General features: G+C 36.1%; 1 protein-coding gene across 1 annotated transcript in view; it reads left to right on the top strand.

Moving 5' to 3' along the window:
* GPR137C (G protein-coupled receptor 137C) overlaps positions 1–17,053 on the top strand; it is a 105,262-nt gene extending 88,209 nt beyond the window's left edge. Inside the window, exons 4-7 of the mRNA XM_049768941.1 lie at positions 5,491–5,640; positions 9,995–10,120; positions 12,678–12,796; positions 13,894–17,053. Coding sequence (XP_049624898.1) covers positions 5,491–5,640; positions 9,995–10,120; positions 12,678–12,796; positions 13,894–14,071 — 573 coding nt within the window. The 3' untranslated portion in view covers positions 14,072–17,053. The remainder of the gene's footprint in view (positions 1–5,490; positions 5,641–9,994; positions 10,121–12,677; positions 12,797–13,893) is intronic.
* The last annotated feature ends 205 nt before the right edge of the window (positions 17,054–17,258 follow it).

The following is a 17,258-nucleotide window of genomic DNA, read 5'->3' as shown; positions in this document are numbered from 1 at the left end:
AACAGAATCAAGAAACCCTAATTATAACAATCTAAACATAAAATGGATCCGTTACACTGGTAGACCAGGGGACTAAGGGTGGAGTTATGGGATCAATGCTGGGAACTTTGGTGGAAAGAGGTCAACACTGGTGGTGGGAATAGCCCTAATTTGCTGTTACCATATGGCTGAAATACAACTATGAAGGACTTGTAATACACAATGGTCTCAATTAAAATTTTTTAATTATAAACAGAAAAAATTCATCAACAAAACTGTCATATAAGCAATCTGGTATAATCATATGATAGGTTTAGTGTGATTCATTGTTCTGGTGTTTTTATGATTGAGTTTTCGAGAATGTGGGATTTTAGTGCTGAAACCAGGAAATAAGCAAATCAACATAAGTTAATCATCCTAATTATCCACCTTAGCAACATAAAGATCTGATTTCTTTTATATTTAATTACATGGTGTGAATAAATTTAAAAATTACTGTGCTGTGTGAATAAAAATACAAGAGTTAATATGTGATTTTATTTACATGAAGGTGTAGCATAAGAACTAAGCTGTGGTAAAAACAAAAGTCTAAGAGTGCTTGTATCCTGGGATTTGGAAGGTATTCAGAAAACATTGATGTGATGATACTTTTCTCTGGTAGAGTAGGATTACATAGGTGTATTCATTGTCAAAACTCATGAATGGTGGGGCCAGAGTAGTGATGCAAGCGGTAGAGCATTTGCCTTGCATGCACTAACCTAGGAGGGACCAAGGCTCAATCCCCCAACCCCGGCGTCCCATATAGTCCCCCAAGCCAGGAGCGATTTCTGAGTGCATAACCAGGTGTAACCCCTGAGCATCACCCAGTGTGGCCCAAAAACAAAACAAAACAAAAAAAGCTTATGAATGATAAGTTGAATGTCTGTATATCTGCGTTCTAAAAATGCCTGAAAAATGATGTTATAAGCAAGTATTTCCTTGGTTTTTTTTTTTTTTTTTTTTTTTTTTTTTTGGTTTTTGGGCCACACCCGTTTGACGCTCAGGGGTTACTCCTGGCTAAGTGCTCAGAAATTGCCCCTGGCTTGGGGGGACCATATGGGACGCCGGGGGATCGAACCGCGGTCCGTTCCTTGGCTAGCGCTTACAAGGCAGACACCTTATCTCTAGCGCCACCTTCCCGGCCCTGTATTTCCTTGGTTTTATGAAAAAAATATAATACATGTACACTAATTTTGAACTCTAGTTTATGTTATGCATACCCAGGCTTTAGTGGTATGTTTATTGGAGTGAGGTAACAAGTGTGACAAGTATATATCTACCTGCCAGGTGTGTGATTTCTTTTTATGGGTTAGGGGGCATATACAGTGTTTCAAAGGGCTTACTCTTAACTCTGTGCTCAGGGATCATCCTCTCAAGGGTCAGGGAACAACAAAGCGTGTCAAGATCAAACTCAGGTCAGCTCTGTACAAAGCAAGCACTTTATTCTCTGCGCTATATATCTGACAACAAGTATGGGATTTTTAAAAGGGTGAGGGGCTGTAGATATGTCTATTGATAGTAGAGTGAAGCAGCATTCTTTGAGATGGCTCCTGGGTGGAATTGTCTGTTTTGACAATTTACATAGGTTTATTTGAACTTGTTTGCTGCAACACTTTATTTTTTGTTTTGGTTTTTTTTGTTTTGTTTTGTTTTGGGGCCACACCCAGTGACGCTCAGGAGTTACATCTGGATATGCACTCAGAAATCACTCCTGGCTTGGGGGATCATATGGGATGCCCAGGGATCAAACCACGCATGGCCTGTCCTAGGTTAGTGCATGCAAGGCAAATGCCCTATTGCTTGTGCCACCACTCCAGCCCACAACACTTTCCATGTTAAATAGATCCTTAAGTTTTGTGTATATTCCTGCACTTTTCCAGAAAAATATTGTTTTCTAACTTCTTTCATTGTTAAATATATATACTTCGCAGTTTTATTTTTTCTTTCATTGTTAAATATATATACTTTGCAGTTTTATTTTGTTTAATAAAATACTTCTATATTAGTGCTCCTTTGATTTTCTGAAAACCTTATTTTAAAGCTTGTGTTGTAGTTACAAATAAGTATAAATAGGGGCCGGAGAGATAGCATGGAGGTAAGGCATTTGCCTTTCATGCAGGAAGTCATCGGTTCGAATCCCGGCGTCCCATATGGTCCCCTGTGCCTGCCAGGAGCAATTTCTGAGCCTGGAGCCAGGAATAACCCCTGAGCACTGCAGGATGTGACCCAAAAACCAAAAAAAAACAAAAAAAAAAAAAACAAATAAGTATAAATAGAATCTCTTTATGTTGTAAGATATCTTAGTTGTTATTTTGTTTCTCAAAGCAGTGAATAAACTTAACAGTTATTTTAGAAGTTGGTGAAGCTTAAAACATTACAACTTTGTTATCTTTCTTTTTACTTTATTTTATTTTTGTTATTGTTTTTGGGCCACACCCAGTGATGCTCAGGGTTTACTTCTGGCTTTGCACTCAGAGATTATTCATGCAGTACTTATGGGACCATATGGGAAGCCAGGGATTGAACATAGGTTGGCTACATGCAGTGCAAGCACCCCACCTGCCGTACTATCTCTCTAACCCAAGTTACCTTTCATTTTAAAAATTAATATAGTAGGGGCCGGGCGGTGGCGCTGGAGGTAAGGTGCCTGCCTTGCCTGCGCTAGCCTAGGACGGACCGCGGTTCGATCCCCGGCATCCCATATGGTCCCCCAAGAAGCCAGGAGCAACTTCTGAGCGCATAGCCAGGAGTAACCCCTGAGCGTCACAGGGTGTGGCCCAAAAACCAAAAAAAAAAAAAAAAAAAAAATTAATATAGTACTTTTAAAATTGGACATGAATTGGCTTTAGATTTAATATAATATATTATACTTTTTACTCACAAAAATAAGAATGCAATTATATAAATTTTTATTGATAATTTTGTAAAAATTTATTTAATCTTCTTAGTATTTGTAGAGGTACTTTGTTGCTATTCCAAGATCTTACCTTTTCCTTCTCTTTCTTCTCATATGCCTCTAAAATTTGTGATGCTTGAGAAATAGCCCAATGGATGCTCATTCTTTGCATGTGGGAGGCCTGATTCAATGATACCCAGTCCCAGATGGTCTCCCAAGTAGTTCAAGGGGTAAAAGCACTGAGCCCAGAATCAGGAGTGGCCCATGAACAGTGCCAGGTGTGATAGAAAAACACAAAATGTTTAATAAATTATTAATTAAATTATAAATTGTAGCAAGTCAGTTGAAAAGTCATTCTCAGTTCTACCAAGCTCAGTGAATTCTAATAGTTATACTAGAGGTTCATTTCTATACATATAACTGCTTGTGATAATGGCACTGTCACAGGTGCCTGATATACCTACCACAAAAAGTATTACTGTCAATATAATATTTTTGAAATGTTATTCAATATTATTCAATGTTTTGTAATTTGAATGATTTCTTAAAATATTTTAAAGTAAAAAATCTTTTTTATATGTTTAGTTTTGGGGGCCATATGCAACATTGCTCAGTTCTTACTCCTAGATTTATGCTCAGGAGATCCAGGCATCACTCTTTGGGGAACATAGGTAGTTCTGGGTATCAAACCCAGGTCTGCCACATACAAGGCAAGTGATTTATCCACTGTACTTTCTCTCAAGCCTTTGAAATATTTTTACAATTCATGGTAAAGTTCTGAACAAAACAAATTATAAATCTCCCTCCATTTAAACATTATATGTATATGCATGTATAGAAACATTTTGCTTCTACTAAGTCTGTCAAATACTAGCTTTGTTTTTATATAAAATACTTTCTGGCTAAGGTCATTATAATATTTCCCTAATAATAAATGTCTAAGAAAATATTGGAAAGTTAGAACAGAGGACAAAAGTCATGTCCTATGTAAACTTCTTTAATTTGCAAGACATTGGACATTCTGAACTTACTCCATGATTACTCCCATCACTTCTTAATCATTGTTACACAAAAACACAAATTCTCAACACACCATACCGGAAGTTTTTCCAAATTCATTGCTTTTATAATGCTGTCATTTCTCAGAGAAAAGCTTTTAATAACTAGAATAATATTACAATAAAGATACCAGTGGTGAAATACAAATCCCAGGTTAAGAATTCAAGCGTCGGGGCCGGGAAGGTGGCGCTAGAGGTAAGGTGTCTGCCTTGCAAGCGCTAGCGTAGGACGGACCGTGGTTCGATCCCCCGGCGTCCCATATGGTCCCCCCAAGCCTGGGGCGATTTCTGAGCGCATAGCCAGGAGTAATCCCTGAACGTCAAACGGGTGTGGCCCAAAAACCAAAAAAAAAAAAAAAAAGAATTCAAGCATCACTTCTCTTCAATAATATATACTCTGGTTAAGAGTTACTAAGTTATGAATACTTTCTACATTGGGAAATATAGTGAAATCTTTAGTTGTACCATTAAGGATGGGAAACTGCATCAGAGGTCATTAACATAATTACATTAATAGAAATTAACATTGAGTCTAATAGAATCAAATAGAATGAAACATAGGATAGACCTTTTCTATTTTTATCCTTTTTTTTTTTTTGGCTTTTGGCTTTTGGGTCACATCCTGCAGTGCTCAGGAGATACTCCTTGTTATACACTTAGTAATCACTCCTGGAAGGCTAGGGGGACCATATGGCATGCCGAGAATCAAACCGAAGTCCATTCCTGAGTTGGCCACATACAAGGCAAATGCCCGACTCTGTTCTATCTCTCTGACCCCTCTATTTTTATCTGATTAGAAGTTAAGTGCATCAAATGAAATAAAAATAATTTTTCCATTCATGTTCTTACTGATTAAACTACCTCTTTGATTAATATAAAAACTTAGCTCTTGGGGCCGGAGAGATAGCATGGAGGTAAGGCATTTGCCTTTCATGCAGAAGTTCATCAGTTCAAATCCCGGTGTCCCATATGGTCCCTGGTGCCTGCCAGGAGCAATTTCTGAGCCTGGAGCCAGGAATAACCCCTGAGCACTGCCGGGTGTGACCCAAAAACCACAAAAAAAAAAAAAAAAACTTAGCTCTTAAAATAAATCTAAAAAAATAAGAGGAAATAAACAGCCTTTTTGCCAAATTTTGTATTCAAATATTGCTTAAGGAATACTGGCATCTTCAGCATAACAAAATTTTCTGCTAGCTATCTTTGGGCAAATTGTCAAAGTACTTAGTTGTCTTAATGGGATAGTTTAAACACTGATGGTTCTAGAATTAGGACTTGTAAAACAAGCTAATAATTTATCTTTTATTGTTGTTGTTGTGCTGGAAATGAAACCCAGGCTTGATACATAAGAGGCTTCCCCTGTTCAATTGAGCCATGTACCTATCCTAGATAATTAATAGTTCATCTCAACAGATGTTCACTTACTGTTTTCTAGGAGTGTATTGAAGAGATGTGTGGATGAATTGCTTGTCATAAAAATATGTTCAAGAATATCATGATGTTGATGTTTCTTTCTTCTAGGGTATGTCTCTGTGCCAGACAGTCGTTGTAGGCTCTGTAATCATTCTTCTCTATTCTTCAAGAGCATGTTATAATTTGGTGATCATCACCATATCTCAGGATACATTAGAAAGTCCATTTAATTATGGTTGGGATAATCTTTCAGAAAAGGTAAGTTTGTGCCACGCATTGTCAATATGCCACTATGACAGTGATAACTAAGAGAATTTACATTTCTGCTTCATCAGCACTTACATGGAATCTCTAGCTACCAGTAATCATACTTAGAGCTTTTAATTTAAAAATACTCCCTTAGTATAGGATAAAAGGGAAACTGGGGACATTGGTGATGGGAAATGTGCACTGGTGATGATTGTTGTACATTGTATAACTGTAACTCAATCATGAACAACTTTATCTGGGTGGATGTATTATGAACAACCTTACAACCATGGTATTTCAATAAAAATTAAAAATAAATAAAAATACTCCCTTAGAACTGGGACTGGGAATCATAAATCTCTCTGTTTATCTCTTGCACCCAAGCACTGCAAGCAAATGTAACAGCAAAAATCCTTATTTATGGGGCCGAGCAATAGCACAGATTGTAGGGCCATGTATGTGAGCCTGCTAGAGGCAATCTCTGATCTCTGAACACAGAGCTAGGAAGGAGAAACTCCTGAGCACTACCAGGTGTGGCCAAAAAAATTAACGATGGGGCCGGGTAGGTGGCGCTGGAGGTAAGGTGTCTGCCTTGCAAGCGCTAGCCAAGGAAGGACCGTGGTTCGATCCCCCGGCGTCCCATATGATCCCCCCAAGCCAGGGGCGATTTCTGAGCACATAGCCAGGAGTAACCCCTGAGCGTCAAACGGGTGTGGCCCAAAAACCAAAAAAAAAAAAAATTAACGACAACAAAAAATCTTTATGTGACTTTTTTTTTTTTTTGCAGTGATAGGAATTGAACCAAGTAGCTCATGTATCAAGATACATACCTCCTAACTGAGCTGTATCCTTACATGTGACTCCTTAAAACATTCTTTGGGAGCACTCCCAAAGAAAGCTTAAACATATTATACTAACATTTTATTATTTTTTATGAATGTATTTATTAAAGCACCATGATTACAAACATGTTTGTTGAGTTTCAGTCATAAAAAGGCATACCCCCCTTCACCAGTGCAAACTTCCACTATATTGTATTAACATTTTAAATGATGGTGTTTCAATATTTGTAGGTAAAATGATTACCTATTTATTATCTAGTGAATGTGACTAAAAAAATACATATCCTAAATATTGTTTCATTTTAGATGTTTAGGTAACAACTATCATGAAAATATGACATGGTCAATTTATTTGGGACTGGGGGATTTCTAAACAGTGCTTAGTGGACCACTCCAGCATTACTCATCCCACTGTTGCTCCAGCCCTTTGACCCATGTCTCCAGCCTACATCTGTCTTGATGATTCATAGCTCTTGAGTATTTATACATTTGTTATTTCACTTACTAATATTCAATCTGACATATTGAACCACCAAGCATTTTTCATCCATATAAAAATATTTCTATGCTTGATATTCTGTGGTTTACTATACTATTAATAATAATTTCTCATGCACATTAATTTCACTAACACCCACCAGCAAAAGAAATTCAAGCTCTAATAAAGAAACACCCTACTTACTGGGAAAAATATTTTTATACATCTGATAATGGGTTAATATCCAAGATCTATAGGAAATTTATAAAACTTGACAACCAAAAATTCATTGACCCTATCCATAAATGGGGCAAGATAGAACAGACACTTCCATCTATTTTTAAGAAGAATATTTTAAAATAACTCATATCTTTTTTATATTTAGCTTTATCTTTAAATTGAGATATCCTGAGATACTATTTATCACCATTTTAGTTATCTTTATAAAGAGATATATTTTGGGCACAGAGTGATAGTATAGAACATTTACCTCACACACAGCCAACTCAGAATTGATCCCCCAGTACCCTATATGCACCACTGGGAGTAATCCTGAGAGGAGAGCCAGGATTTGGGCTATGCAATTAGCCCAAATTTCTTAAATAAATAAAGAGAAAGATTTTTCACCATGTTACACCTTGTCTTCTTCCTTATACATTTCCCATTCCCAATATCTGGTAAGGCCTTGTGTGCGACTAACTCAAATTCAGTCTGCAACACCAAGAATTACCCCTGAGCACAGAATGCTCAGGAGTAGTCATAAGAAACACTAGCTGTGCTCCCCTCCCAAAAAAAAAAAAAAAGAAGAAAAACAAATTTAACATCAACTATAGGCTACAATGATGCATATATATATATTTGGTTTTTGGGTCACACCCAGCAGCGTTCAGGGGTTACTCCTGGCTCTACGCTCAGAAATTGCCTCTGGAAGGCTCAGGGGACCATATGGGATGCCGGGATTTGAACCACCATCGTACTGCATGAAAGGCAAATACCTTACCTCCATGCTATCTCTCCGGCCCTGTATGATGCATATTTTTAAAAATTTATTCTTACTAAACCACCTGGATCTACAAAGTAGTTCACAATTTAGTTGTTTCAGGCATTCAGTGTTCCATACCAATATTAACACCAGTGTGACTTTCCCTCCACTATTATCCCCAGTTTTCCTCACCTTTACCCCCAGACTAACCCCTTAGCAGGCACAAAACAAATTTTCTTCATATTACTTTTACTCCAAGAAAACTTAGAGGTATGGCAAATGCAGTTATCAGAAAATAAATCAATGAAAGTAAATTTGTTATGATTGTTTAGTGAAATTAGTCTATTTAAGAAAAATTAAAATTACTTAAATAATATAATATCTACTCATTTACATAGATAAATTTTCAACTCTGGTATGTGAATATTATTTGCGAGGGTACACCCAACGGCACTCAGGGATTACTCTTGGCTCTATATTCAGTCCTGCCAGGCTCAGGGTCATATGGGATGCGGGGAATTCAGTCCAGAATGGCTGTACTCAAGGCTAATACCCTATCCACAGTGCTATCAGTTCAGCCCCCAAATACAAAGTACTAACTTTTATTTTGTACTGTATCATAATAATAATCCTGTCTTCCTTATCATTTATAAAACTTTTTAATTTTTTTAAATTTTTTGAAAATTCTTTGCAAAAAAATAGTAAGAGTTTACATGAAATACGTAAGGCATATTTTTAAATATATTTTTTATTTAAGTAACATGATCATATTTGGGTTACAGTCATAACCAGAACACCTCCCTTCACCAGTGTAGCATTACCCCCTTCCCCCTTCCCATTCCCTGCCTGTATTTGAGACAGGCATTCTACTACAGTTATTTGTTCTTAAGTTCAGTACGTTGTATTTTTTTTCCTTAAAGGATAAGAGTAAAAAAAATATAGTAAAGGTGTGATAGTGGCAATCGCCGTTGCTTGCATAGGTCCAGAAAAATGGGAAAATGGTAAGGCATGTTTTTAAGTAACAGCAGAACTGAGAAACTGAAATACTAAATTTTTCACCAGAAGTCTGTTTTAAATTCTCTTATGGGGGCTGGAGCAGTGGCACAAATGGTAAGGCATCTGCCTTGTGCACGCCAGCCTAGGACGGACCTCGGTTTGATCCCCCAGCATCCCTTATGGTCCCCCAAGCCAGGGGTGATTTCTGAGCATATAGCCAGGAGTAACCCTGAGCACTACCGGGTGTGGCCCAAAACAAACAAAAAAAAATATTCTTTTAATGGCATTTTTCAATATTATCCATATAATAAAACGTATGACATGGACTCTAAAAATGGCATCGCTGAATATTATCCATATTATAAAAAATGCTTCATTCAGGGCCAACAGATAGTACAGAGGTGTAGGCACATGCATTGCATGCAGTCTAACCTGGCTCAGTCCCCAATACCACATGTTTCCTGGACATTCCTGTATGCAGCCCTGGAGGATCCAAAGAAGCACTATGGTGACCCAATTAATCTCTAGTAGTGCAGGGACAAGCAACACTGCAAACTCAGGACCTGGCATTAAAGCACAGACTTAGTTAACAGAGAATTTACCATGAGCAGCCCCTGGTCTCCTGACACTGCTTGGGAGCCCCCAAAATGTTTCCATAAATTGATGTATCTAAAATACATATATTTGGGGCTGGAACAATAGCATGTCGGGTAGGGTATTTACATTGCATGTAGCCAATCCAAGTTTGATCCCTGGCATCCCTTATGGTCTCCGAGCCTGCCAGAAGTTATTCCTGAGCGGGGAGTCAAGAGTAACCCCTGAGCAATGCTGGGTGTGGCCCAAAACTCCCAAATGCATATGTTTATATTCCACTGAGTATTAAAGCATTTTATTTTCTTTACAAAATAAGTTTTGCAAACCACAAAATATAGGAATTTAATTCAGAATTTTATGTATGTATAGTGATATTTTCTAATTTACCCTACCTGAAGCAAGTTAATTGTGAAAATGATAAATTACACATAAAACTAATTTAAAACTTTTTCTACTATATTCTGTTTACAGGCTCATATAGAAGACATAAGTGGAGAAGAGTATATAGTATTTGGAATGGTTCTCTTTCTGTGGGAACATGTCCCAGCATGGTCGATAGTACTGTTTTTTCGAGCACAGAGATTAAATCAGAATTTGGTATGATATTCTGATACCTCTAATACCTCTTCTCCCTATTTTATGTTTGGGGGCATACTCAGCTATGCTAAGGGCATACTCCTGGCTCTGTACTTAGGGATCATTCAGGGTGGGGTTGAGGGACAAAATGCAGTGCTGGGATTAAAAGCAGGTCAACTGCATACAAGGCAACTCTTATCCACTGTACTATCTCTCCGTTCCCACATTATTTTTTAATAATGGAAATGTTATTTTGTTTTTTATTTTTTATAACTTTATTTTAAAAATTACATTACTGCTCATGATTGGGTTTCAGTCATACAATGTACACAAACTCTTCACCAGTGCACATCTTCCACCATCACTGTCCCAGTTTCTCTCCCACCCTCCCCATGCATGCTTCTATCAGATATTTTACTTCTCTATCTCTCTATCCTTTTTCTCCCTCTGTGGTTTGCACTATTGTTAATGAAGGTGTACTAGCATTATCACTATCCTTCTTCAGCACCCAGTTCTTGTCCAGAGTGATCACTTCCAACTATCATTGTCATAATGAACCCTTTTCTATCCTAACTGTACTGCTGCACTATTTGTGGCACACACTTTCTACCCTGGACTGGGCCTCCTAACCCTAATCTCTATTGTCTCTGAATATTACTTACCATATTATCTTTTATTTTTCTTTTCTACCACAAATGAGTGAAATTATTCTGTCTATTCCTTTTCCTCGGAATAATTTGATTGTGCATAATGCTCTCCATATCCATCCATGTATAAGCAAATTTCATTATTTTTCCTAAAATCTGCATCGTACTCTATTTTGTAGATATACCACAACTTCTTTAGCTACTCCTCTATTCTCAGGCACTTAGGTTGTTTTCATTTTCTGGCTGTTGTAAATAGTGCTGCAATCAACATAGAAGTGCAGAGAGCTTTTATGCATTTTGTTTTGGGGCTCCTAGGTTATATGCTTTGAAATGATATTGATGGGATCAAATGGAAGTTCAATGTCTAGTTTTCTGAGGAATATCTATATTGTTTTCTAAAATGACTGAACCACTTGCCATTTCCATTAGCAGTGAATGAGAATCCCTTTCTCCCTCATCCATACCAGCACTAGTTGTTCTTTTGTGTGTATGTGTGTGTGTGTGTGTGTGTGTATGATGTATGCCAGTCTATGTGGTGTAAGATGATATCTCATTGTTTTGATTTGCATCTCCCTGATAATTAGTGGAGCATTTTTTCATGTGCTTTTTGGTCTGAAGAAATATCTATTCATTTCTTCTCCCCATTTTTGAAGTGTTATATTTTTATTACTAAGTTCTATCAGTGACTTGCATATCTTAAATATTAACCCTTTATCTGATGGATGTTGGGTGACTAGTTTCTCCCATTCTGTAGGTAGTCTTTGTATCATAGTTACCATTTCTTTTGAGGTACAGAAGCTTCTCAGTTTAATGTAGTTCCATCTGTTTATCTTTGCTTCTATTTGCTTGGACAATTATGTTTCATCCTTGAAGATGCCTTTAGCTTCAGTGACATGGAGTGTTCTGCCTACATTTTCCTCTATGTATCTAATGGTTTCAGTTTGATATTAAGGTATTTAATCCATTTTTATTTGACCTTTATGCACATTGTTAAAGATAAGTCTGAATTCACTTTTTTACATGTAGTTGGCCAGTTTTCCCAGCACCACTTGTTGAAATGACTATCTTGTTCCACTTTGTATTTCTTGCCCTTTTATCAATTCAGGTATATTCCATTGATTTGAGTCTATCTTTATTCCAATACCATGCTGTTTTAATGTCTACTGCTTTATCATATGTTTTAAAATTGGGGAAAATGAGTCTTCCATCTTATTTTTCCCAAGGATTGCTTTATTTATTCAGGGAAGTTTATTTTTCCATATGAATTTCTAAAGTGTTTCATCCACTTCTTTGAAAAAATGTCATAGGTATCCTTATAGGGATTGCATTGAATCTGTATAATGCAGGGGCCTGAGAAATAGCATGGAGGTAGAGCATTTATTTGCCTTGCATGCAGAAGAATGGTGGTTCGAATCCCAGCATTCCATATAGTCCCCCAAGCTTGCCAGGAGCCATTTCTGAGTGTAGAACCAGGAGTAACTCCTGAGCGCTGCTAGGTGTGACCCATTGGTGACGGGAATGTTGCACTGGTGATGGGTGGTGTTCTTTACATGACTGAAACCCAAATACAATCATGTGTGTAATAAAGTTGGTTAAATAATAAAAAAAAGAAAAAATAAGTAAATCTGTATAATGCTTTGGAAGTATTGCCATTTTAATTATGTTAATCTTCACAATCCTTGAGAAGGGTATATGTCTCCATTTTCTTGTGTCCTCTTTTATTTCTTGAAGCAGTTGTAGTTTTCTTTATATAGGTCCTCACTTCTTTAGTTGACTCTAAGATACTTGATTTTTTTGAGGCACAGTTGTGAATGGAATATTTGTAATATCTTTTCTGTCTATTTTTTATAAAGTTTAAGATTGATAAGCATTATATGTTCCAACCTCCTTTCTTAGTTTAAAAGTCTTCAAATGCTTCTATTTGTTCACAGCCACCAGCTGGTATGATAAATAGTCACAGTTATAGTTCCAGAGCTTACTTTTTTGACAATCCAAGACGGTATGATAGTGATGATGACTTGCCAAGACTGGGAAGTTCAAGAGAAGGAAGGTATTGAATTACTGGTGAAATATATTGAAAAGAACAAATGTAAGATCAACTCAAATATTTAATGTGTGACTTGGTGACATATGTCAATAAGGAACATTTGATAATGTAGTTTAAATTATTAAATGAATTAAACCTACACTATAAGCTACCATATCACCATTAAGCACATATATTACCTATACTAGAGAAGTATATTTGAGTGATAGTGTCATTTAATTTCTGGTTATTTCATTGGTTCAAATATATAGTTTGGTGAACAAGGAATGAAAAAAATCAGAGGAATTATATGTTTCCCATATTTCTGATGCAATTCAGAATAAAAACAAAGCAACTGTAGTTAACAATCCTGAGTTGCCTAAATTTCATAGGTCTTCCTGTTCAATATTTTCCCCTCTTGTTCCAAATATTGCAAATTCATACCATTAGCCAGGCATTCAGGAAAAGTGGCAATCTGATAGCATATTATGTAATTCTGACTTTCTTTAGAAATGTTATTTAACATATGGTTTTTAAACTTTTTCATTAGCAAAAAGGCAGTATAATAGAATTATATTTATAGGATTTCTAAGAAAATTATTAGTGTGCTTACACATACATTTACATAGTGCATATGTATATGTAATGTTTTAGAAGAGTACTTAGTGGGGCCGGTGAGGTGGCGCTAGAGGTAAGGTGTCTGCCTTGCAAGCACTAGCCAAGGAAGGACCACGGTTTGATCCCCCGGCGTCCCATATGGTCCCCCAAAGCCAGGGGCAATTTCTGAGCGCTTAGCCAGGAGTAACCCCTGAGCATCAAATGGGTGTGGCCCAAAAAAACAAAAAAAAAAAAAAAAAAGAAGAGTACTTAGTATATAGTATATTATCAAATTTTACTCATTTTGAATAGTATTTATCAATTATTCGCTTTTGTACTATCTAACAAAAGATATTGAATGAGAAATCACTGAACTTTCTAGAAAATCATATTTTGGTAAGAACATTATCTCTGTATATCTGATGCTATCATGAAAGTTATTAGAAACTAAAAATATCGTTGTGATTTCTTAATATTCTGACTGTGGCCTATAATTTCTATTTTCTTTTTTGTTGTTGTTGCAGTTTAACAAATTCACAAGGTTTGGGCTGGTATGGCACTATCACTGGATGTGGCACCAACAGTTATACAGTCTCTCCTCACCTAAATGGACCTATGACAGACACTGCTCCTTTGCTCTTCACTTGTAGCAATTTAGATATGAACAATCACCATAGCTTATATGTAACACCACAAAACTGACATTACTGAGTTGTGATTCTGGTTGCTTTTAATGGATGTGTTTATGCAATGTGTTTAAATTCCAGCTACATAAACATTCCTCTCTGTTGTAACTGAAAACAAAGTCTGGAAATCTATTCAGCAAGGACGCACAGCTGTGATTTTTTGACCTCTTCAACATAAAATGAAGTAAAATGGAAAGGTTGACAAGAGGGGTTAGATCTTAAGGTACTTGATGACCTCCAAACATCTTGACTTTGGAACGCCTAATGCATATTTGCACTTTTATCTTTGTTTTGAAAGAGTACACTGCAGTCCCCTAAGTCACACTCCACGCTCACATTGAGATATTTATAGTATACACCAAATTAGGAGGCAATGTTCCTGTTAAAACTAAAGTCGGGGTTCCCGAGCACCACCAGAATAACCAGGGTCTTCCCTGGTACCATGGGCCCAGAGCAGCACTACATCTTTGGGCCCTCACGTTGACTCACCTGCCATGTTGGCCAAGAATCAATTACTAGGAGGAGCCTCCCTCTTGGTATCCTGAGAGTGACCTTCTAATATATTGAAGTCCATATATTTAATGGTGTGCTTTATGTGGGATTCTTCCCCAATAAAAAATTTTATAGTATGAACAGTGTGCAGAATTAAGTCCTAACATTGTATTATTCTTTTTAAACGTCTACTAAAATAGGTAAATGTTGAAGATAGTTTTTTAAGCATGGTTATAAAATACCAATGGAAATTAAACAATCATATGAATAATAGCAATGATCTTTACAATGATTACCAGCAGTGTTCTTTGGGAAGCCACAGATATTTCTTCAAGAGAAAGGTACACCTCTGAAAATGATATGGCTACTTGAAATAGAATTGGTTGTGATTATTTTGTATGATTCAGATAGATGTAGTAGTTTAAGCATGATTCTTCAAGAAAGCAATAGTGATTTTTTTCATAGGGAGATTTTGGTAGAAACTTCTTGGGACTAAACAAGTTTACAGTTGCATTTAAGAATACCTAAAATGGGGGGCCAGAGCTGTAGTACAGCAGGTAGGGCATTTGACTTGCACACAGCTGACTCAGATTTGATCCCTAACCTCTGTATGGTCCCCTGAACCCACCAGGAGTAAGCCCTGCGTGCAGAAACAGGAGTAAACACTGAGCACCACCAGGTGTGCTCCCCCATAAAAAAAAAGAATACCTAAAATGTACAACCTTAAATTAAAAATGTAAATTTATTTTCAGTATTCGATTCAGCTTATACAAGCTATAACTGATCGTAACCTATTGAATCAAGATTGTCCTTAGGTAAATTTAATCATGACACATTGTTGCAGTGAACTCAAGTGCAATACTTTATAAAGCATAATTTCCCTTTGGCTTTCACATTTTGAATCTTGTTTATTAGTAAAGCCAAATTGAATTGAATTAATTCCAGTAATAGACTAAATGACCTTGTGAAAAGGTACTAAATAGATAAGTATAAAACCAGTGGTTAATATCAGAATACTTTTAGTATTACATTCAAACTATCTTAAATGTCCTACCCTCATCTAAAAAGCGTATATGTTAGACTAAGGTAATAGAGAATTTTAAAATGCACTTTCTACCAGTGTCTATGTAGAAAGAAATAGATGCTGAATACCTCAAGATGCCAAGGGAACAGGCAACATGGAATGTCATCACAGAATGCTTACAGATGGTTAACCATATACAGTTGTTTGTCATCTATTTCTTCAGAACAGGAAAACATACAACTGACCTTTTTGTTGTCTCCTTTTTTTGTCTTCTACTTTGAGTTGGAGAGTTGTTTTGTTTCTACTCTTACTTTAAAAGCCTCTCAACTGTTTAAAAATTGATGCAATAACATCACAAAAAGTATAAACAGTAGGTGAGTTCCCAAGAGATAAATAAAATTTTAAATGCTATCAATTTTTTGTACTATGAACATAGCAAAAAATAAACAAACTTCTTTTTATCATACAAAATAAATTCAACCAGAGGTATAAACTTAGGCTACTTTATAATAAATTCTTCCCTTGTAACCAAATTATTTTAATGTTTATGGTACAGAAGTTAATTTTAGTATTAAAAATATAATGCATATTTAACTGATAATATTTTATTACAACTTCATTATTAAATTTCTTTTCCAAGTACCTACTATTCATTTTCATACTAATGTTAATTACCTAATTACCTACTGTTATCTGAAAAGATGTGTTGTCTTTGCTCATTGTTAGGGTTCGAAGTGATGTGTTCTCTGGCAAGGCTTCCCTGTATATTGTTCCTCTGTGCCTATATAAGCAAAGATTACTTTCAAAAGATAGCTCAGATAAAATAATTTGCTTATTTTAGATGAATTGATTATTCCAAATTTGAGATTTGTAATTTTTATTCTCATTACTGACATGGGTACCCAGAATCTTGTATTTGTCTCCACCTACACATTTGCCACAAAACATCACCAAAGACAAAGCTTTGAAAGAAAAGAAAGATAAGTTTCTGGCCCAAATTTTGCTTACAAATTCCAAAGCACTAGGAGCACTTTAAGTTTAGTCCTTGAAAGAAGTAATCGTTTATGAAATCAAAGGGCTACCAGCTCCCTCTTCATCCTGCACTGAAGCACATGATGATCATATCAAACCTTCATTTTTGGTTCATTGATTAAAAGTAATTTTCATTGCTTAAAGTGTGTGATTCTACGGTGATTAGTAGTACTTGTTTTCCTGTTTCATTTGGGTGGCCATTAATTTTGAAACTGTTACCACCCATTTTAGCTGGTTGTAGTTTTATGAAAGATGTAATTTATAGCTAAAGTGGCTTTTTTATGCATAGCTGCCTTTTTTATTGTTTAACAGTGTTTCTCAGCTATCGAACCAGTGTCAAACTGGTTTTAAATATATAGCTGTGGCCAATGAATGTATTTATTTGTTGTTTCACTAAATTGTAACAAAACACTACTGTTAAAAATAAAAGTGTTTGTGCTTTTATTTAGAGATCTGGTTTCTTAATCTCTCTTAATAGATTCTACTGATTGAGTTTCTTTCATATAAGAATAAGAACCCAACTGCTACCACTTTAAAAAAAAAAAGAACCATTAGGAGTTACAAATGATGTTTGCCTCTAGTGAGCTTATAATTACTTACATCTGGACATTATGTCCTTAATGTTACATAGCAATATAAGAAATGTTATGCACTT

This window comes from Suncus etruscus, chromosome 2, assembly GCF_024139225.1.
Source record: "Suncus etruscus isolate mSunEtr1 chromosome 2, mSunEtr1.pri.cur, whole genome shotgun sequence".
NCBI classification, from domain to species: domain Eukaryota; kingdom Metazoa; phylum Chordata; class Mammalia; order Eulipotyphla; family Soricidae; genus Suncus; species Suncus etruscus.
Note: the sequence above shows the minus strand (reverse complement) of the source record. Positions and strands in the feature narration are given on the sequence as shown.